General features: G+C 33.5%; 2 protein-coding genes across 2 annotated transcripts; both read left to right on the forward strand.

Annotated features, from left to right (window-relative positions):
• Nucleotides 1-3943: 3943 nt before the first annotated feature.
• On the forward strand, nucleotides 3944-4363 carry LOC139874740 (uncharacterized). Its single transcript, XM_071862143.1, has one exon. The coding sequence runs from the start codon at nucleotides 3944-3946 to the stop codon at nucleotides 4361-4363; it is 420 nt and encodes a 139-aa protein (XP_071718244.1).
• A 1436-nt stretch (nucleotides 4364-5799) lies between these two features.
• LOC139874741 (uncharacterized) lies at nucleotides 5800-6756 on the forward strand. The gene has a single exon (XM_071862144.1). It carries the CDS (start codon nucleotides 5800-5802, stop codon nucleotides 6754-6756), a length of 957 nt encoding a protein of 318 aa, XP_071718245.1.
• Nucleotides 6757-24642: the final 17886 nt, after the last annotated feature.

The raw sequence follows: 24642 nt of genomic DNA on the forward strand, positions 1-24642 counted from the left end.
GTCTATGGTATTCCAAGATTACATAATATATTAGAATACATGTATAATACAATATAAGTTAGCTAGGATATGATTTGTATAGATTTGTTAAACATTTCCCGTAGCTAAAAAGATCAAAAATATTCAATTTTGTTTTACCCATGACTTCTTCATTTTAAATCCGTTTTGAGTGAATCAAATTGCTATGGTTTCATATTGAACTCTAATTTAAGAATCCAAACAGAAAAAGTATAGGTTTATAGTCAGAAATTTAAGTTACTTGACAATTACTAAAGAGGTAGTTATTTCCGTCGAAAGAACGACATCTTGATGACCATTTTGAAAAACATACTTTCACTTTGAGTTTAACCAAGATTATTGGATATAGTTTCATATTCATATGAAAAATCATTTTCCCAGAAGAACAACTTTTAAATCAAAGTTTATCATAGTTTTTAATTATCCAAACCAAAACAGCCCCCGGTTTCACTGCGACGGCGTATATCCGATTTTATGGTGTTCATCGTGTTTCCAGGTTTTAAATCATTAAGTTAGCATATCATATAGATATAGAACATGTGTTTAGTTGATTTTACAAGTCAAGTTAGAAGGATTAACTTTTGTTTGCGAACAAGTTTAGAATTAACTAAACTATGTTCTAGTGATTACAAGTTTAAACCTTCGAATAAGATAGCTTTATATGTATGAATCGAATGATGTTATGAACATCATTACTACCTCAAGTTTTCTGTATAAAACCACTGGAAATGAGAAAAATGGATCTAGCTTCAAAGGATCCTTGGATGGCTTGAAAGTTCTTGAAACAGAATCATGACACGAAAACAGTTCAAGTAAGATTTTCACTCGAAATAAGATTGTTATAGTTGTAGAAATTGAATCAAAGTTTGAATATGAATATTACCTTGAATTAGAAAGATAACCTACTGTAAATAACAAAGTTTCCTTGATCTTAGATGATTACTTAGAATGGATTAGAAAGCTTGGAAGTAGACTTGCAAACTTGGAAGTATTCTTGATTTTTATGAAACTATACTTATGGAATTTATGAAGAACACTTAGAACTTGAAGATGGAACTTGAGAGAGATCAATTAGATGAAGAAAATTGAAGAATGAAAGTGTTTGTAGGTGTTTTTGGTCGTTGGTATATGGATTAGATATAAAGGATATGTAATTTTGTTTTCATGTAAATAAGTCATGAATGATTACTAATATTATGAGATATTTCATGCTAGTTGCCAAATGATGGTTCCCACATGTGTTAGGTGACTCACATGGGCTGCTAAGAGCTGATCATTGGAGTGTATATACCAATATTACATACATCTAAAAGCTGTGTATTGTACGAGTACGAATACGGGTGCATACGAGTAGAATTGTTGATGAAACTGAACGAGGATGTAATTGTAAGCATTTTTGTTAAGTAGAAGTACTTTGATATGTGTCTTGAAGTCTTTCAAAAGTGTAAGAATACATATCAAAACACAACATGTATATACATTCTAATGGAGTCGTTAAGTCTTCGTTAGTCGTTACATGTAAGTGTTGTTTTGAAACCTTTAAGTTATCGATCTCAATTAATGTTGTTAACCCAATGTTTATTATATCAAATGAGATGTTAAATTATTATATTATCATGATATTATGATGTATGAATATCTCTTAATATGATATATACATTAAAATATCGTTACAACGATAATCGTTACATATAAGTCTCGTTTCGTAATTCTTGGGTTAGTAGTCTTGTTTTTACATATGTAGTTCATTGTTAACACACTTAATGATATATTTAAATATCATTTTATCATATTAAATATAGTGTATCAATATCTTAATATGATACATATGTATTTAGTAGACGTTATCATAACGATAATCGTTATATATATCATTTCGAGTTTCTTAACTTAGTAATCTCATTTCTTATGAATATCACACATTGTTAATATACTTAGTGCGATACTTACTCATTATAATCTTATGTCAACCATATATATATGTCTATATATACCACAACATGTAGTTTTTACAATTTTGTAACGTTCGTGAATCGCCGGTCAACATGGGTGATCAATTGTCTAAATGAAACTTATTTCATTTAATCAAGTCTTAACAAGTTTGATTGCTTAACACGTTGGAAACATTTAGTCATGTAAATATCAATCTCAATTAATATATATAAACATGAAAAATTTCGGGTCACTACACCAAGAGTCTGATCAGACCCCGAAAAACAGTAAACAAGTGCCCTAGTGGGTTTTTTGGTGCTTGACGCTCATCACGGTTCTCATCCTTGATGCGTATAAGCCTCAAGTGTACAACTCTTTGATGTTTTAGCATCACTTTGACCAAGTTTCAACCATCAACACACAATGTCATGACTAAGAAGAAATACAACTCACTTAAGAGCTTTAGAAGGATGATGAACCAAGGTTACATCATGTTCTTAGTCTTAACAAAAATACAAGTTCTATTCAAGATTAAAGCTACAAACTTTGATTCCAACAAGCAAGACATAAATTTGATCAATCAAAGTAATGGAACCCTAAGCTAGAGAGCTTGGATCCTTTAACAATTAATTATGAGATTTCAAAGCTAGAATGCTTGAATCTTTTATGTTCTTGAAGATCTTTAAAGCAAGAAGCTAGATCTTCAAGTCTTATGAAGATCATAAACACAAGTTTTGATCTTTCAACAAAAACAAAGTGATCTTAAGCTATAAAGCTTAGATCCATCAAAGTAATGAAGATCCAAAGCTAGAAAGCTTGAATCTTTTATGTTCTTGAAGATCTTGAAAGCAAAAGGCTAGATCTTCAAGTTTCATGGAGATCATAAACACAAGTTTTGATCTTTTTAACAAAATAAAGAGATCATAAGCTAGAAAACTTAGATCCAACAAAAGTAATGAAGATTCAAAGCTAGAAAGCTTGAATCTTTCATGTACTTGAAGGATTCAAATCAAAGTTTGAATCTACAAGATATAACAAGATCAAAAAGCTAGAAAGCTTGATCTTAGATGATGATGTCGATTTTATGAAGAGAAAAATAAGAAGAAGAAAACTTAAACTTACAATTTTTAGAGTGAGAAAGACTAGAGAGAAAATTACAGAGCAAGTGTGTATAAAATGAGAATGAGATCAAATGTGAAATGGGAGGAATAAGCTTGATATTTATAGTTGTAATGGTGAGGGTTGGCCGACCGTTTGGGGGGGGGGGGGGACAAAAGGGGGACAACTTTTGTTTTTTGCTTAGTGGTGGTCTAAAGGTAGTGCTTATTGTTGAGATCCCATGCAACATATGTTGTAATGGTGAACAGATAGTATGTTGGCTCATATTAATGGGTTTTTGTCTTACATTCTAATGGGTCATAATTCCATTAAAATTGGACTAATTTAAAAGTCCATTAGCTAGAGTAGGGTAGGCTTAAGTCCAGTAAGGTAGAAAGTCCATTAAGACTAACTAGTGTGCATTAGTAAATTACTAAGCGTAATTAAGCAACCAATAAGCCAAGTAATTGTCATTAGAAAAATAACAATTAGTATTACGTAGTCATAATATTACAATTATGACCAAAGTTTAACGTGTACAAAGTACATAGCTCGTTCTAAATGTCAAGTGACACTAACGGTCATAAAAGCATTCGTGGATCAAGTTAAGTAACTACGTACTTAATAACACGTTTTAAAATATAAACGAAAGTAATCAACATGAATAATGATCCCAGAATATAATATAGCTCAGTACGCACAAATACGCAGTTTCGTGAAAGTAAATATAAGTAGAAAAAGTCGGGTCGTTACAAATTAAATGAGCTAAATGATTTAATTAAAAGTGTGATGTTTGATTATAATAAAGAAGACTCTTGGAAATGGTTATTAAGTGGCAATGGGGTGTTCACAACAAGGAGATTAACGGAGGTAATTAATGAAAAAGACTCTAATAATGGGCCCTTCAAATTTTGAGTCCATTCGCAATTCTCTTGTTCCTAGTAAAGTGGAGGTCTTTGTGTGGCGGGCTAGAAAGAGGCGTATCGCGGTTTTAGCGGAATTGGATAAAAGGGGTGTCGACTTACATTCGGTTCTTTGTCCGATTTGTAATCAAGATGTGGAGACGGTTGATCATTCTTTAGTTCTTTGTAGTCTTGCTTTTGACATTTGGGAGCAGGTCTTCAAATGGTGGGGATTGGGTAATTTCTCAAATCTTAGCATCGGGGAAATATTCTTGGGAAATTTGAGCATTCACATAACGGATTTAGGTAAGAAGATTTGGCAAGAGGTCGAGTGGACGTGCGGTTACCTTATTTGGAAAAATCATAATCATAAAGTTTCAAGAACAAGTATTGGAATGCGTCAGTTGCTTTAAACGAAATCCAAATCAAGAGCTTTGAATGGGTCGCGAAGAGATGCAAAACTAAATTGATTGTTTGGCATGAGTGGCTTGATAATCCTTTGTAATTTGTTAGTTAGTTGAGAGTTTTAAATTTTGTATATATTTGTGTTTGGCTGTTGCTTACTGTGCAGCTCCTGTTTTGTAATTGTGTGTAAAGTTGCTTTGCAACTCTCCTGTACAGTTTTTGTGATCAATATAATGCTTTTCCAAAAAAAAAAAAATATTGATATTACACTAATATTTAATAAAAATATTTTGAAAGGCGATTTTTTTAGAATTTAATTCAACGACCCTCATCATTTGCACGTAAAATACACGTTCGAGCGGAAACCTAAATCCGATCGACGGTACTCGGGAAAACATCCATTCGGACAGTGTTCCTACATATATATTAAAATCAGATTAAATATTAAATTTTAATATTTAACATTAATACGTAATACTCGTTTTTAATCTAATTTTAATATATATGTAAATGTAAATGTAAATGTAAATGTAATGTAATATTTAATAATAGTTGATAATAATATTAATTATAATATTTATTAATTTTATTAATTATATAGAGATAAATGAAAATTTAGAAAAGTTGGGAGGAAGTCGCTGAATTTGACGGGATTGACTATGACTCATTTCCATTTACATGCAAAACAGTTGTCACCTTTGCTGTACACCTCTCTTCCTTAAATGTTAAAAGATGAGGGTATTTTCGTCACTTCGCTATAACTTTATCACCGCTTACTCACAAATCCACACTCATATAAATACTTCAAGGGTATTTCCGTCATCTGGTTCAACATTCTTAGCTGTTACTCTGCAAATTCCCACATATACATACACACTCACTATATCTATACCTCTATATTCTATCTCTATCTACACTCTGTTTTCAAATTCCTTTTCCCCAAATTTCGTTTAATCATTTCATACGACACTAGATTTCAAGAACAAAAAGAAGACGAATTCATTAACGTTTCTACGATCTCCAGAGCTGGTTATAAGTAAGTTTATACTACAAATTTCACTCGCTAGTCACCGTATTTCGCTCCAGTTATTTTGATAATGCAGATCGATTTTTTAGGGTTTTGAATACGTAATGCTTAAGATGACGTGTTCTTGAACGAATTTGACGTCAAGAAGTGATGTAATTTGAGTTAATTCGTTAAGGAATGTGTTCGTGCTTTTGATTAACGAACTCGTGTGGTGTTATTGAAAAGTTAGGGTTTATTTGAATCTGTATCGGCTGGATTAGGCACTTTTATCTTGTTGAATTTCATAAGATTTGTGATTTAGATTCCGCATTGTTTGAATAAGTAAGCAGAATATAGAATTTTCGAAGTGATCGATTGTTAGGGTTTTGACATTAAGGCTGATTTTATTGTGTTGATTTTGAGTAATTTGATGCATAGATGAGGCTTCAGTTTCGAAATCTAGCGAAATTAGTTGTGTTAACTTGCTTCTGCTGGTTGCCACAAGTTGAATTACAAATTATGAATCCTGAATCGAAGCCTGCGAGGGCTTTAGATGCAACATTACAGGGCTATGCATATCGTGCGTTTGTTCATCCACGTACTGGTATACCGTTTGATGGTTCCGTACCGCCCAATTTGACTGGAATCGAGATATTAGCTATGAGACTTAGGAGTGGTAGTCTATTTCATAGAGGTGTTCAGACGTTTAAACACTTTACGATTCCAGTTGGTTTAAGAGAGCAGCCGTACGTTGAGAGACTTGTTCTGGTGTACCAAAATTTAGGCAATTGGTCCACAACGTATTATTCGTTACCTGGTTACATGTATCTAGCTCCTGTATTGGGCCTGCTTGCTTATAATGGTTCAGATTTATCGGCTTCTAATCTACCTGAACTTGACCTGTGGGCGTCTGAAGAAACCATTAGAATAAACTTTGGAGAAATTAGCCCAATACCAGATGGTTCTGTTGCAAAATGCGCTTGGTTCGATCTACATGGTCTGGTGAATTTTACGGATTTGGTATCTGGGAATGTATGTTTAACAACTGAACAGGGGCATTTTTCAGTTGTGGTTGAATCACCGGTCCCACCTATGACATCACCTCCTGCACCAGATGAAGCTCGTCCTGAATCGACTAGTAGTAGAAAGAACAATGATGATGCTAAGGTGTGGGGAATTTTTGGGTCTGTATGCGGTGGTATTGCATTGTTGGCGGTTTTGGCATTGGTTACAGTTTGGGCCTGGAGATACAAGAAAAGAAAGCGTATGCGTGAACTGGAACGAGCTGCAGATGCTGGTGAAGCTTTGCCAATGACCAGAGTCGGGAGCATGAGAACACCATTTGCTTTGGCTACAAGAACAATGCCAAATTTGGAAACTGACTTTAGCCTTTGAGACGCGTTAGTCATTCGTTCATATGCCTCTGCGCCAAATATTCTTCAAGTTTTCTGCTTTTGTAGGTATACCTAGTTCCACTCTATCTGTATATCTTTACTCATTCATATTCTAGGCTTATTGACTATTAAAAAGCCGTCCATCTGTACACAGTACACATATTGTAAGTTTTAGTCTACTTGATGCATTTTGATGTACCGGTGACAAGATATAAACTGCACTCTTGCGATTTGAATGTTTTTGAGCAATTGAAAATCTGATGGTAAATATGGGTACAATTTGATAGTTTTGTTGTTCTTGTGCACATGTATTTAAATTGAAAAGGTTTATGCTAACGTATGAATTCACAAATCTAGTTTTATGTCGAACATAATTCATTCGCATTTTGAAAGTTGAAGCACTAGTTGCAGTTAGTGTTTTAAAGTTTGCTTATGCTAGAAGTAGCATATGTTCATACAATTGTGACTCAGACTGTGAATATGAAGGTAGCACATGGAGTCAAACAAAAGAGTTGTTATGTACTTATCACTTTAACTATTTGTAGGGCTTGAGATAAGATTTTTTGTCATGTACATTTTAAATCCATAATATGCATTATTAACTTTTTTGGATGATGTTTGATAGCTGTATTTTTTGCAGTTTTGAATGTCTGTTTTTATATCAATGTTTTCCATTTATTTTGTTTAATAGCTGTTCCCATGTGTCATCATAGGTGAGAACAATTGCAGTATTATTTGAACAAAACAGATTTCCTTTTAAAAAATTCTATATTAGTTGAGGATCAATGTTTATTGATGATTTTGTTTGCTCCAAAATAAATATAATGTTTCATCAACTGCATAATGTATCGCTTTAAAAACAAATTAGAGGAATATTGTTTAAAGTTTGTGATATTCTTGTGGCTTGCTCATGTTAAAAATTGGTCTTCTTTTTTAGGTTTAGTTTGCTTTGTTCATTTGTATCAGTTTCCCCAATTTGAAGCTGTTGCTCTTAACTATTCCTTATATCAAATACTGTGTTAGATAAGTTGATATGAAGCGTTCGAGATTATTGGTTATAATAGTTTTTCTTTTGATGTATAGAAGTTGTTATTGATTATCGAATGGTTGAGACCATACGATGCATTTGTAATACATTGTTGATAATTTAGAAAAAGAACACTTCATTATACTTAAGCTGCATGCTCAGCAATTTGTGTTTCATGATTCCAGTTGCATTCATCAACAAGAATCCAAAGTAGGGTCAAACAAACATCTAGGTGAACATTCTTTATTGCATTGAGTGGTTTAAAGAGATTGGTCCCAGTTAAACCAAACCAAGACCATTTGTATCAGAAGAGTGTGGCCTGATAAGTACACACCAAAGCCGATATCAAATCTGTATTCATATCTTGAATGTGGCAAACTTAGACTAGTTTTTGGTAGATGGGACAGTAGAGGGTATTAAATATACCCATAAATATAGATTACATGTAGGACAACATATAAAGTTTTCAGACAAATATATTGCTTCATTGACCTCCAATTCAATAGTTCTTACCATATGCCCTGTTTCAAGGGTACTCCATCCCATTACCTACTTTACATTTCCAAATTTATGACCGACGAATAGAGAGAAAAATGATTATTCGGTTAGGTTTAAGCTTTTTTCTGGGTGCAATACACGTACAACTTTGAACTATTGAACCACAAAAGTCACAATGAGAATTGATCTATACTTAGCGCAATAAACGCCTTTATAATGCACATGAACTATAACTCTTAACATCTTTTTGGATAGAGCATTTCACGAAGGACCTTAGTGTAAATGTTACAAAAAACAAACTAGCATTTGCAGGTGAAACTTCCAGTTTCGATGACATATAATAAAGGCTTATTCCTTAATACCCACCGTCGAACGTCCTGCATCAATGAAACATGTTATCAACTCAAAATAAAAAATTAAACATATAGTTCTTCGTATCGAGTTTAGGGACCACTTGTTGGAGCTAATCGGTTCATAATTCATTGTGTCCCACATCGAAAAGTGAAAGAAACGATCCTACACCACTGTCTCTAGAACAATCACAATAAGTGCCTAATGCCATTTGTTCTTTAACCACAAATATGAAATCTGTAATGCACATAAGTAAAGACTACAACTAATAATTGGTAGTTACATTTACTCATGTAGTTATGTTAGCCAAATCAGCTCTTATACCTTATTATATACACGCACCTGCAATTCACCATTATGCTTTATTTAATTGTTCAACCTTACATCTCCTTGTATCAGAGGTGGCAAATTGCCAGTTAAATTTTTTATGACCCATTTCCTTACTATTGCATAAATTATGCCACATTTCGTATGATTTATGTACATTCTAGATAAGCCTATACTGTACGATGACAAGCGTACAAAAACTGATATCGATAATTTGTTAGGATATTTAGGAACCAAACAGCGTAGATGATTAAGCTAAATCACCCACCCACAACGACAAACGAAAGTAATATAGCGAAAATTAAAAAAACGAGAATTAACGTGGTTATACACTTATATGTAATCAATGTGATTACTTTAATTCACACACCAAACTAGAGAGTATTTTATTGATAAAAGTGCATACATGTGTGGGCTACAATAGGGTCTATTTAGACCATTTGTAACGCGGCGTGAAGGCACCGGCATCACCACCATCGCCCCACTGTGCGGCGTGATGGTGGCAAAATTTGTAGGCGTGATGATTCCATCACAGGGAAAAAGATAGCGGGAGGTGGAGCTGGCGAATGGGGTAGTGTAACGTTTCAATTCAAACGGACATAGAGTCGTTAACAATAAAAAATTAATTTTCAAACGGCTATATCACTTAATTCAATATATTTTTATTATAAATAATTTAAAAATATTAAATATATTTCTATATAAATACTACACTCCATCAACACATTTTCCTAACAAAACTCTTAACATTTCTATCAATTTCTCTCAACATTTCATAACAATGTCAAATCTCAATCCTAATGAGGGTGGTTCCGCTAATTTCTACAATTTCGGGTCACCAACTTTGCCCGGTTTCGAGCTAAAATTTCCCGCAAAATATTCGGGGTAATCAACCTTTTGTCAATGTCCCGCAACAAAATCTTATTTACGACTTCAATAACACTCAAACTTTTGCTCATTTTTTACAACAACAATTTCAACAACAATATCCATCACAACAATTTCCATCACAATTCTCGCAACCGGGCGTTATGCCATTTCAGCTTCCATGTACGCAACCATGGTCACAATCACAACCAACTTTTATACCTCTAGATAACGACGAAGTGAAAGAAATTCGTGGTGAAACACAACCACCACAAGCACGGGTTTGAACAAGTCATAGAAGAAAGGAAATTGTGAAAGAACCACATAATAAAAAAATATGGACTGTGCCCGAAGAAATTTGGTTGGCGTCGTGTTGGATTGATTCTTCCGAAGATGGAGTTCATCGTAGTTTGCAAAGAGGTTTGACATTTTGGATTCTAGTTCGTGAAAAGTTAAATAACGATTCGGGTTGATTACGAGGCGACGATCAATTAAGTGGCAAATGGCGTCATGTGGATAAAGCGTGCAAAGATTCCACGTCCTTGTATAATGAAGAACGTAACCCAAGGCGTAGCGGTAGAAACGAGGAAGACATATATAACATAACGGTACATAAATATCATGAACGATATGCGAAATGGGGTTACAAAGAGGTTTGGGAATTCTTGAAGAAGATGCTGAAGTGATATATACCACATGCAGTTAGTGGAAGCGGTGTGCGAAAAAGAAGAGCTTCACAAGTTGTAGTCGAAGATGAAGACGATGATGTGGTTGTCACATCAGCACTATACCCCACAAAAACACTCCATCACATTCAATCACGCCATCACCATTACAAATGGTCTTAGAATGCTCCCAATGGTGACATACTTCCTCCCGAGGACTAGCTATCACATCACCGCCACATCAGCACTTCTTTCCCATGACTAAACACTACCAACAATGACATACTTCCTCAATATTTTTAATTAAATTTATTATTATATTTATATATTTTATTAAAACATTATTTATTTTATTTTTATTATCATTATTATATTATATTATATCCTTTAAAACTGAAAATTAAATAAAATTACCGTGCCATATGGAGGTTCACCCATTCACCCATTATTTATCTTATTTTTATTATCATTATTATATTATAGTAGCTTGTAGATCCCACCATTCCTCTTCATCTTCAACATTAATAGCTTCGTCTTTACCCATTAAAAGCTTGAACCGTAAATAAAATAAAAAAAAATAAAGCTTAATCCACAAATATACCGTCCTCAAATCTGCCAGAGAAAGACATGAAGGAGGGCGGCGGAGGCTAGGCGGAGTAAGGCGGCCTGCTACCATCGGCGCCCTGTGTGGACGGGTGCCAAGACCAAACCGTTAGAACCTCTCTTATAGTGTATAAAATATTCCAAAACCAAAGATAGCTAGGAATCCTTATTCGTATTCAATTCTGGCCGCCCAACGCCTTTCTCGCGATCGCGAGTTCCCATGCAGCATCACTCTCGTGTACGTGAGTTCAACATCGAGGTCAATTTCGCTACGCGAGCTTGAGCTTCCTAATCACGTGTCCTGACCAAGACCATTACGCGATCGCGACCTCTAGCTTCGCGGTCACGAGAATCACAACAGCAGCAGTTTCGTTCTCTGTTTTGATATTCTTCACCATCCAACAATCTTGCACTTGAAAAAAAAAAAAACCTAATGTTCATCAACTCAAAACTTCCACAATCTGACCAAGAACGTTAAAATACAATTTGGAACACGCACACTCAACATATTTGTCGGATGAGTAGATTTTCGATACAAGGTCTTCAACACTACTATGGTTTGTTTATATATCATTGTTACGTGATTTCTAATAAAGCACACAAGTACAAGGTTTGTTATTCAAGGAGTTACGCATTACAACAGGCATTGGGTAATAAAGCACTTGAAGGAGCTCTCTACAAAATTGGACTTATATACATGTTACCCCACTCTCCCTTGGTTGAGAGTTAGTTGATTTACTTGATGGATGTTGTTGTATAATAATAAACACCCATAACAATCCATTCGAGTATCAAAAGATTCTAACGTTGCAACCTACTTATTGTAACACCCCATTTTTCCTTTGCCATGTTGCTTTGGTCGATGTACGAAGTCCAAAGGTGCGTATTCGATCTTTATTGTGTTTGACTTTAGCCACGTTTGTTTAATCTAGTCATAAAATGAAAAAGGGCCTGAAAACCAAAACTTACGGCTGCAATTTATAGCCTTACGGCCGCAACTTTTGAACAGGGAGACATGTTTATGAAAACAGCCAAAGTTACGGCCGTAATATTGGGGATTACGGCCGCAATATTGGGGATTACGGCCGCAATTTTGTGGATTACGGCCGTAATATTGGTACTGGCAGGTTACGAATTTAACCTTAAATTTGGAGTTTTTAAGGGGTATTTTGGCCCTTTCACTTAGGGGTCGGGTTTTTGGTGACAAAACTGACCCAAGGCTCATCTAGAGCTCATTTCTTATCCATTCAAACACTCCCAATCTTAGAGAGAGAGAAGGATTCCTAGAGAGAGGAAGCTTGAGTGGGTGAAGATGGTGGTGATTCTTGCCCAAATTGGAGTGGATCTTGGTACATCTTGATGTTTCTAACTACTAGGATTCGTTTTGATGCTAAGGTAAACCATAATCTGAATTGTAAGTGTTTAATTCTTGTTTTGAGTTAGGGTTTGAGCTAGTGTTGGGTTATAAACCTCATTTCTCATGAAATTGAGGGTTTTATTGTATGTATTGTGTAAGTAAACCCAATTATTGTGGATTTAGGGTTTGATGACGAATTTGAAAGTATTTGTCATGGTTTGGGTGTTAAATCACTAAGTTGTAAGTGCGTTGGTGTTTTGATGTTCTTAAGAACATGTTTGCTAGTCAAAATGGGTGTTGACTTGGTTTGTTGTCAAAAAGAGTTTTGAGCCAAGTTTTGGTGAATCAAGTATGTAAATACTTGATTTAGGTGTTAATTGGTGTTTTGGAAATATAATCACTAGCCGTTAGTGATTTTGGGCATTTTTGAGACTTATGTCAAAATGGGTTGACTTTGATTGGGTCGAATTTGGTAATAACACTAATTTTGAATTAAATGGATGTTAAACACTTTTGTTAAGTGTTAAATGGCGTTTTTGAATGAAAGTAATCGTGGAAAGTGATTTTGGGTTAAAATGGCATTTTAACAAAAGTCAAAGGTAGTCAAAACAATATGGGTCAATATTACAAGTGTTATGATTTTGGTGAACATGGCATTTGAAATGGTTACTACCTAAGTAGTAACCTAGTGTCGGGACCTAGGTTGGTCTAATTTGGTGTTAAGAATAATTTGGATTAAATTGTACTTTGTAGTGTGGGTTTGAATTACCACCCGTAGTGGTAATTGGTGGAGTCCACTTTAGGTGTCTAAATGGGCGGATTGTGGAGGTAGGTATAAACCCTTGGTTAAGGGTGTTGGCGTCGAATTCTCTTGTAGCGAATGTATGTTGATTATGTGTATACCTATATGCGTATTATAGGTAAAAGCTTGCTCGGTTGCGTTTGGTGGAGATTTCGCGCATGGTTTGTAATGCTCGAGTTCATGAGGTGAGTGGAATAATTATGCGTGTACGTATATAATGTATTTATTTGTGTAGCATGAGATGTGAAGTGTCGACGTGTTAAGACACCACGTTTCACGTGACGAGTGAAGTGTCGATGTGCTAAGACACCACTCCGGGAATTATGAAGAGTGAAGTATCGACGTGTTAAGATGCCACTCTAAGAAATGTAGCGGGGTGAAGTATCAATGTGTTAAGATGCCACCCGGGGGTGAAGTATCGATGTGTTAAGATGCCACTCCAAGTAATATGACGAGTGAAGTGTCGACGTGTTAAGACACCACTGGGGGTGAAGTGTCGACGTGTTAAGACACCACTCGGGGTGAAGTATCGACGTCTTAAGAAACCACCCGTGGGGTTAGTGTATGACGTGTTAAGATGCCACCCGTGGGGTTAGTGTACAACATGTTAAGTGCACTAACGGTTGTTACGAACACCGATGGTCTTTCGCGAGTACCATTCCCTTGTACGATTGGTTAATCATGGTTATGTGTTGTAGTGTAGCATATTATGTTGTTCGAGTTATATGCTATTGTTTGTGCTAGCTTGCATATTGGAGATTTAGCGTTTAGTTAATATAAAGCCCATTAATAGCCCATAGTCTAATTTCCACAAGTGTCGTTCTTTTGTCCAAACCCCAATTATGGTTCAAAGCCCAATAACCCAATCTTTAATATTTAGCCCAACATCACGATTACTTTGGCTTAAATAAGCATAATAATAACTTAGCTGCGAGACATTAATTTAAAAAGGTTGAACATAACTTACAATGATTAATAATAGCGTAGCGTTATACGGACAGAATTTCGAATTACACACTTACAACATTCGCTAACATAACCTTATTATTATTAATCTTTAATTAAAATTAAAATTATAAATTTTATATATATATATATATATATATATATATATATATATATATATATATATATATATATATATATATATATCGTGAGAGAGAGATATTGATGAAAAAGGAGTATGAAATTCGGCCAAAACACGCGAAATTTATAGGACCTGACCCAACTTTTTGGCTCATGCGATCGCATGAGATTTCTTCTTCCAAGCCATGCGATCGCATGGCCAGCTGGATCAGGCCACATTATCTTATTTTCTAGTTTGCCGACGGTTTTAATATATATATAATTTTAAGAATTAATTATATATTATATTATATTCATGTGCATAATTGACTTGTAATTTTCGCTCCGTTGCGTCGCGCGTTAAGAGTTGACTCTGGCCCCGGTTCCGGATTTTCGAACGTCCTTTCGTACTATTTAATATCTTGTACTTTGCGTTTCGCGGCTCGTACTCTTGTAATTTCTAGACGTTTCTCATCAATAATTTGAACCTCTTGGATTGTACTTTGTACTTTTTAGCTTTTTGGTCGTTTGCGTCTTCAAATCGTCGAATCTGTCTTTTGTCTTCATCTTTTATTATTTAAACGAATATCACTTGTAAATAGAACAATTGCAACTAAAAGTTTGTCTTTCTTGAGGGATAATGCTATGAAATATATGTTCGTTTTTAGCATTATCAAATATTCCCACACTTGAGCGTTGCTTGTCCTCAAGCAATATAGTCTTGAAATAAAAATACTATAATCACTTCTTTATTCTTCACACTTTGTACATCAGTGATTTCAATTTGGCGGCATAAACAATGATAGTAACGTTGTGGTTTACAGTCCCACATGACTATGAAAATTTAGATCCTTTAGGAAATTGGATCTTTATGAAAACATTTGATCTTTTAAAAATTCAATATAGCTTTTACCCTAGATAAGTTTTCCGGAATCACCCTTCACCGGTGTTTTCGAAATTGTTTTTGTGGGTTTTATGGGTTTCAGATTTGAAAATTTTAGCTCAAAACTTATGGTTATGTGTCACCCACTTGCTAACCTTGTATTAGGAAAGCAACACGTCCAGTATACTTGCTCCATATATTATCTTTCGGTAAACTACCGTCCGGTTGTAAAGGAAAGTGTTGAACAAGAAACTGTTAAGGCAATGTCCCGTGACATGCTTTTGATTATGGTCTATAACGTGTCGGATGCAATTACTATCCATTGTAGGAGCAATAGTAAAGATCACCCTATAGTTTTTCGGTCTGGCACACGGTCCTGTCTTCGACCATGCTATGCAACCACCGTTCTTACGGTTGACACCCGATTTGGTTCAGGTGACCTAATGAATTCCAGGTGAATTCCTAGGATTTTACGTTCAATGGTAATGAACGCATTGAAAATAGGGTTTCAGAAAAAAAAATCGGTTTGTAATTTTGATCAAAATATTTTCTCGTTCAAGCTCGAGTTTAGATATCATTGAATTCCATGAGTTTGAATTCTCAATCTTTAAGGTCAATCTCAAGGATTGAGTAATATCAGTCTTAAAAGCTGATTTTTGATCTTTAAGGAGATTATCCTTTCTGGGGATCTGATTCATTAGTCTTATAAGCTAATTTTCATGGTGCCCCCATTGTACGAGACAGATCCTCTCATGGTTAGGATAAGTCTGACCACTTGGCGACCCTGTTTGATGCTGAGGTCCGTGGATTTCCAGCTGATTTTCGAGAAAACTTTTCAAGGTTTTTCGTAGACTCTACAACTGGTCTGGACGACAATTTCCTGACCTAAATCAAGAAGTGCGTGTCTTTTTCGGAAGACTTTACTTCCTTTTAATGATGGAATTAATTCATCGTGTAGATCCATCTTTCTTTCAAATATATTACAATTTTCCGGGTAAAATAGTTAATTTTGTCCAAAACAAAAGTATCTTCAATTATTTGTACAAAAATATGTGACATATGTTCTAAATAACTTGGTAATTTTTTTCCCACACTTGGCTTTTATTTTCCTTTCTTTGCCTTTTTATTTTTCTCTATTCCATTTTAAATGAATTCTAATATTTTGGGTTGTTTCTCAATTTATGTCCTTTCTGAGGTAACAATAATTTCGGTGTTAACACCTAGTTTTATCGTTCATAAATATGTATAAACATGATTTTAAATTCATTTAGTTGAAAATTTTGAAAAATTTTACTAGAATTGGGTAGCCAGTATATAAGACTAGGGCTGTTCTTTATTATCAGAGAGCACTAGATTCTAATACAACTACTGCGTTACTAGTATTTTTAATGGTAACCAAGTGTATAAGTCAAAAATTTTAAAAATCCGAAAGAATTTAACCCCTTCCCACACTCAAGATCTTGCAATGCCCTCATTTGCAAGAAATCAGTAACAATTTAAATTATTGAGGGTGATTAGCGTAGAAAAATGATTAAATTTTTACCAAAGTTTCCAAACATATTAGATTTTTTATATATATATAAAACCTTTATTAATAAAATAATTAATTAAATTTAAAATTTTGTTTTCCTTTTTATTTAGGACGAGGTTGTTTCGGTACGTTTACCTAGTCCATCCCTCGACAAAATTTTAAAATTTGTCATTTTAAAGCGTTTGTTTTAAAAGCAAAGATTTTTGGGTTTTAAATGTTTTTGGCATACTTTAAATCAATAAGATTAAAAATAATGATAACAAAATTTCTCGTCCCGCCCTCGGGTAAAGCAATTTCGGTTCAATGACCTAGTCTTCAACTCACGACGAATTTTAAATATAAAATTTTTAACTTAATGAAATAAAGTAAATTTTTGTTTTTAAATTCACACCAAACTTAAATTTAAAATGTATAAAATTAAAAATTCATATTAATATCATTAATATTTTTATACATTAATTTTACAAACTTATATTGACAATATTAATTTTTAAAATATTTAAAAACTTAAATATATTGATTTAAAAATATTTACAATATTAATTTAATATTTATATATTAATTTTAAAAATAAGGTAAAAATAAAATTAAAAATCTTTTTGGTCTTTTATCCCACTTTAACCAATCAAATATTATCAAAAATATACGCCCCTCTTTTGGGCAAAGTAATTTCGGCTATATTACCTAGTTTTACTCCTGACGAATTTTTGAAATATTTTGGATTGATTGATTAAAGATATTTATACCTTATGAATAAACGGTAAATTTCGCAGTGATGTAATAAATTTTTGTATGATATCAATAATTTCGGTTTCGCATACCTAATTTTATTGAATATCAATTTAATACTTTATAGCGAACGATTCAGCGTTTATTATCAAAAGGTTAAAAGCAAATAAATAAAAACAAATAAAAACTGTACATACTTACCTGTGAGATAGAATTCTCAGAGACCTACTTTAGCTGACTCATAAGAGAGTCGTGTGATTTGGTTTTCCATAGCTACATAAGCGTAACCTCGATTCTTTAATAACTTTTCTTCTAAACATATGAACGGTCCTTCTCTGCATAGAGTAACAAATTCGGTATATGAATATGTTTGATTGTTTGAACATTTACCTTCGTGTGACCATTTTTCGCATTTATGACATCTTTCAAGGTGTCGTGCTCTTCTTTTTGTTGCGGATTTTGATTTTCCTTTACCAAAATGTGTCTTATGATGATCTTTCCTGAGTTCTCTCCTTACTTCGTCCATTTTTCCTCTTATGAATGATACCAGTTCACTCAGAAAGATGTTATTATTACGTTTAGTAATCATAGCGTGTAGTAGTAGACCATGGTTCAGATCAAAGGAATTCTTCATCTCGTAAAACCTAAAAAAAAATAAAAATTCAGAATGGAGGGAGAATACTAGTTCTTTAGGGTCTGCTAGGGAAAGACCATTCGGATTCCATTCTCGAAAACTACACGAAAACAGAATATCTAATTCTAACAGAAATATATATTATCCTTAAAAAGACTTGATTATCCCCCACTTAGTTAGCTGTGGTGTCGAAATTGTGATTAACTTCGTTTTTAATTAGACTATCAACAACTTGTATATCTCTGACTTTTACTTCAAGCCAATTGTTGATTTCCTCTATAACTTTCACAAATTCAACTAACATTGCCTTTTCTTTAGGCGACAAATTGGATACTAATCGGTTACATAACTTAAAGTTCCCCTTAGTCCTAGCATCTTGAATCCGTTTATAAAGTTTCTTCGTTGAACTGTTAAAAACTGGTTCATCTAATTTCATATCAATAATGGGGTTCTTTGTTATCAGGTCATCATTGGTTGTTGCTTCATCTTCCCCACACTTAGGCGTTTTTATTGGTTCAACAGTTTTGGTTGGTGGAGATCTAAACTTTCGGTTCACAAAGGAGACCGATTTGTCACCATCCCTTAGTGTCATTCTACCTTCTCTTACATCAATGAATGCCTCGGTGGCTGCTAAAAATGAGTGACCTAAAATTAGAGGAATATCAAGGTCTTCCTCCATATTAATAACTATGAAATTTGCAACAAAGGTCAAACTTCCCACTTTAACAAGTAAATAGTTTGCTATTCCAACCGGGTGTTTAATGGTTTGATCAAATAATTGAACACCTATTCTGGTTGGTCTTAATTTACCCACACCTAATCTTTTGTATAAGGAAAGAGGCATAACATTTGCACTTGCTCCTAAATCTGCGAGTCCATTATACATAGCACCATCGTTAAGCAAGCAAGAAATGATAAATTCACATGGGTCTCCTACTTTAGTAAGTAGAGTTGGTTTGTTAACCTTTTTCAAGTGATCTTTTCTTGGTTCTTTCACTTCTACTTGAACTTCTTGTTCACATTTTTCTTCGTTTCTTGGAATGGGAGGTTTGTATAGGAATTCTTCTTCATTACTCCAATTTGAAGCTTTCCCGTCTTCCAATTTTGGTTTTTCATATGTTGTTGATAACATATTTATGTTTTCATTCTGTGGGTTTTCTTGGGTTGTGAAATTATGATAGACTTCATTGTCAACTTCCATTGGACCATGTATGTAATGTTTAACTCTGTGACCATTAACTTTAAATTCAATCCCATTTGAATTTATTAACTCTATTGTTCCATATGGGAAAACTCTTTTGACTATGAATGGTCCAGACCATCTTGAATTCAATTTTCCAGGAAATAGCTTGAATCGTGAATTGAAAAGAAGAACTCTGTCTCCTTCTTTAAATTCTTTTGAACTTCTGATTCTTTTATCATGCCATTTCTTCGTTCTTTCTTTATAGATTAACGAATTTTCGTATGCTTCATGTCTTAACTCTTCTAATTTGTTTAGTTGACTTAACCGTAGACGTCCGGCTTCATGTAAATCAAGATTACATGTCTTCAAAGCCCAAAATGCTTTGTGCTCAATTTTTACTGGAAGGTGACATGCTTTTCAGTAAACGAGTTTGAAAGGTGTTGATAAGGCTAAAAAGGAACATATATTTCATAGCAATATCCCTCCTAAATAATAGGTTTTCATATGTAATTGTATTATATTTTCATTGTAATTGTTTAAATAAATAAGTGCCAAGACAAAAGGCGAAAACGAAGATTTGAAGACACAAACGTCCAAAAAGCTCAAATGTACAAGATACAATTCAAAAGGTTCAATTTATTGATGAGAAACGTCTAAAAATGACAAGAGTACAAGTTACAAAACGCAAAGTACACGATATAAAATAGTACGCAAGGACGTTCGAAAATCCGGAACTGGGACATGAGTCAACTCTCAACGCGCGACGCAACGGAGCGAAAATTACAAGTCAACTATGCACATAAATAAAATATAATATATAAATAATTCTTAAAAATTATATATATATTATATTATTATTTAATAACGTCGACAAGCAAAGATCCAAAATGATGTGAGCTGAAAAATCAAACTCCGCGACTCGCGGAGTTTGAAGGCTTAAAAGGCCGCGACTCGCGGAGCAGCCAAATTCGAAAATGCCTATAAAAGGCCATGCATTCTGCCGAGTTTTAATATAAAAAAATAATAATAATAATACTCTGTAATAAATAATAAATAAATATATATATAATATATATAGGGTAGTTTTATATTAGTTAGTTTTGGGTTATGAAAAGGTTATTTTACGGGTTTTAAAGTCGGAGCTCTGTCCGTGTAACACTACGCGATAAATAATCAATGTAAGCTATGTTCTTCTTTTTAAATTAATGTCTCGTAACTAAGTTGTTATTATGCTTATTTGAACTGAAGTAATCATGATGTTGGGCTAAAAATATCTAAAATTGGGTAATTGGGCTTTGTACCATAATTGGGGTTTGGACAAAAGAACGACACTTGTGGAAATTAGACTATGGGCTATTAATGGGTTTTATATTTGTTTAACTATATGATAGTTTGTTAATTTTAATATAAAGATTTACAATTGGACGTCCCTATAAATAACCATATACACTCGATCGGACACGATGGGCGGGATATTTATATGTACGAATAATCGTTCATTTAACCGGACACGGGAATGGATTAATAGTCTATGGAATTATTAAAACAGGGGTGAAATTATGTACAAGGACACTTGGCGTAATTGTTAACAAAGTATTAAACCTTGGATTACATGCAGTTGATATCCTGGTGTAATTATTAAACAAAGTATTAAAACCTTGTTACAGTTTAAAGTCCCCAATTAGTTGGAATATTTGACTTCGGATATAAGGATAATTTGACGAGGACACTCGCACTTTATATTTATGACTGATGGACTGTTATGGACAAAAACCAGACGGGCATATTAAATAATCCAGGACAAAGAACAATTAACCCATGGGAATAAACTAAAAATCAACACATCAAACATCATGATTACGGAAGTTTAAATAAGCATAATATATTTTATTTCATATTTCCTCGTACTTTTATTTATTGTCATTTTAATTATTGTTATTTATTTTATATTGTTAGTTAAATATCGTCATTTACTTTACGCTTCGCTTAAAATATAAAATCGACAAACCGGTCATTAAACGGTAAAACCCCCTTTTATATATTATTAATCTAATATATTTTGTACGAATATAATTGTTTAAAATATAGTGTGAAATAAGCCAGCTCTCTGTGGAACGAACCGGACTTACTAAAAACTACACTACTCTACGATTAGGTACACTACCTATAGTGTTGTAGCAAGGTTTAGGTATATCCCATTTGTAAATAAATAATTAAAACTTGTCATATTTTGTGTAAAATTGTATCGTATTTAATAGTTTTTCCTAGTAAAATACATAGCTATTTCATATACACCTCGCATAACATCAAATATTTTTGGCGCCACTGCCGGGGAACTCTGCGAAACGCTATATTTTTAATATATATTTGTATAAATATATTTTTAGAAAAACAATATAAAATTTAAAAAAAAAAACGTTTTACATCCTCCGCGACTCGCGGAATTTTAAGGCACGTGGCAACGCGACTCGCGGAGCCACCCTGACACGCGTGTCCTGCAACCCTAATTTGCATTTATTACGGAGTAATTATTATTTATTATTTTTTATTTAACCCTATTTACTTAATTATTATAATATTTAGTTTTAGTTTTTAAATTAATTTGTATTTTGTATTTTAATTAGTTTTATTATAAATAAAAATTAATACTTTTATAAAATAATAAAGATAAAAATAATATTTTTATAAAAATTGTACTTTTTACAACTTTAAGTTTATTTTTATTTTTTTGTTTATTTTTATTTGTTTTTAGCATAATATTTGTATTTTTATTGTTCGTAGCTAGTTTTAAATTTAGTATTTTGTCGTAGCTTATTTTTATTTCTAGATTTTTAGGCTTTGCTGTAAAATCCCTTAAGTACTTTTTCTTTAGATTAAGATTTAGGCGCTTTAGAATTTTACGACGCCGTTTTAAATTTTAGTGCCTTTTAAGTTATTGCCGTTTTGGATATAGAATTCCTTTAAGCTTTAATACCTTTAGGCGTAACTTTTTAGATTTAATTTTTAGACTTTTAAGTTTCGACATTTTTCTTTCTTATTTTTATTTTTCGACGTTTTTCGACGCGCACTCTTTTTCTTTCTTATTTCTCGACACGCTAGTTTTTAGGACTTAGAAATTTTCTTTATTTCTTCTCTAAAATTTCAAAACAAAAAATTATTTTTAGCGGTTAAATTGATAGACATCCAAATTTTCTGCTTCGTAGTAATAGTTGGATTTGTTAGTGGCTGAGTTGTGAGCTTCCGATTTAAAGGGTTCTGGCTCCCTGCTGCATCTATTGGCTATTCGAAACGTGGGCAAAAGCAGAAAAGTCTATTAATTTGATAACTTATATAATTTTTATATTTATAACTAATAGGATAATTAAAATTTGGTAATAAGGGCATTATGAAAAGTCTCGAAGATATTTTGGAAACTCTTTATGACATACGAAATCAATACTCTCAACCGAGTGTTGATGACAATTCATTCGGTCAATCTTGGATCACGAATGATGAAACAATAACTGGTTGTGAAATCTGTGGAGATTATCACTCAACATGGGAATGTTATTATTACGTTCCTATGGAAAATTACGCACCCATGGAACCTGAATGGAATGATTATGAGGAATACAATTCTAATTGGGATTATTCCCAAGAATATATCCAAACTCAACAACCAGTAGACGAGGAAAATTACGTGTCTGAAAATTTATTAGACAATATGAAAATCAAAGTCGAAGAACTTGATGCTCAAAATGAACAAATGAGAGAGTTTGTAAATAGGCAAGCTGAAACTCTATCAGATTACACACCTGTTGATATGAGGAGTCGTGTGCAAGAAAATCGCATATCATCGAATTTTGATGAATTCGAGAGCTCCGAAATCACCAACTATCCCGATGATAATTTTTATTCAGCTTTACCAATTTCACAACATATCGACACATTAGCCTCTACCGACGAAATCATCGACCAATCAATGAATGAAGAAGAAGTAAGGGTGACAAATTGGTACTCTTGGAAAAACGATAACGTTGAAAATTTTACCCCCGAGACCAAAATAGTGGGACCGATAAGTACCGTTAATGAAGAAGAATCTACTTCGATCCCGAAATTCACTATTCCACAACTTTCCAACCCAATATTCTCAATAGACGAGTCATCTACCAAAGATGAACTACGAGCTGTAATAGATAATGACACCTCGGATTTCACCTAATTGGGTAATAGAGGTGAAAACTTTGATCCCGAGAATAAAAGGAAGGAAATGTTAGGAATTGTCCACCCTATAATATATATGTCGGTGTATATCGATCCATTTGACCAAGAACTAGAAAAGAGACATATCCATTTACTAAAAGCTAGACTTAAAAAAGAATTAAGTAGTGACGATCGGGTGGTTCTAAACTTTAAACCCATTTATATATTTTATACCACCCGAGATGTAAATAACTGGCTCACTATTCTAATTCGTGGAACTTATTCTACCGACTTCACATGTCGTAAGCTAAGTGTGGGGAAGTCTAACCCCACTTAACGTTAAATTAGGGGTTCGGGTTAGTGCATAACTCGTTAATAAAAATGCATGATAAGTTAGGGTAAAAGACGCATTTTCAAATATTAACAAACAGTTCAGAAAAGCAACCGTTTTTGAAGAAAAACATTTGTGATAAAACAAGAAGGAATGAACGATGAGGCGCGCCATCTATCATTCGACGAGCTTTGTAATTACAAACTGGGTATTTTCAATCACTTTTCTACACTAATCACCCTCATGAATTTATAATTAAAGTCTAATTTCATGCAAATGAGGACATTGCATGATCTCAAGTGTGGGGAAGGGTTATAAATTCTCTCGGGTTTATACTTGGTTTATTTGCCAAATTTTATGAAAATTTGAAAAATTTTCAACTAAATGAATTTAAAATCATGTTTATATATATTTATGAACGGTGAAAACTAGGTGTTAATACCGAAATTATCGTTACCTCGGAAAGGACATAAATTGAGAAACACCCTAAAACGCTTGAATTAATTTAAAATGGAATAAAGAAGAATAAAAAGGCAAAGAAAGAAACTAAGTGTGGGGAGAATGTACCAAGTTATTCAATTAAAAACTATCTATCACATGTTTCTGTAAAGTTATTGCAGGTGCTTTTTGGACTAAATTAACAGTCTTACTCGATTTACTGTAAAGAGAGATGAATCTACACGATGAATCAATTCCATCATTAAAAGGAAGTAAAGTCTTCCGAAAAAGACACGCGCTTCTTGATTTAGGTCAAGAAATTGTCGTCCAGACCAGCTGTAGGTTGACAAAAAACTTAGAAAAGTCATCTCTAAAATCAGCAGGAAATCCACGGACCTCAGCATCAAACAGGGT

This window comes from Rutidosis leptorrhynchoides, chromosome 11, assembly GCF_046630445.1.
Source record: "Rutidosis leptorrhynchoides isolate AG116_Rl617_1_P2 chromosome 11, CSIRO_AGI_Rlap_v1, whole genome shotgun sequence".
NCBI classification, from domain to species: domain Eukaryota; kingdom Viridiplantae; phylum Streptophyta; class Magnoliopsida; order Asterales; family Asteraceae; genus Rutidosis; species Rutidosis leptorrhynchoides.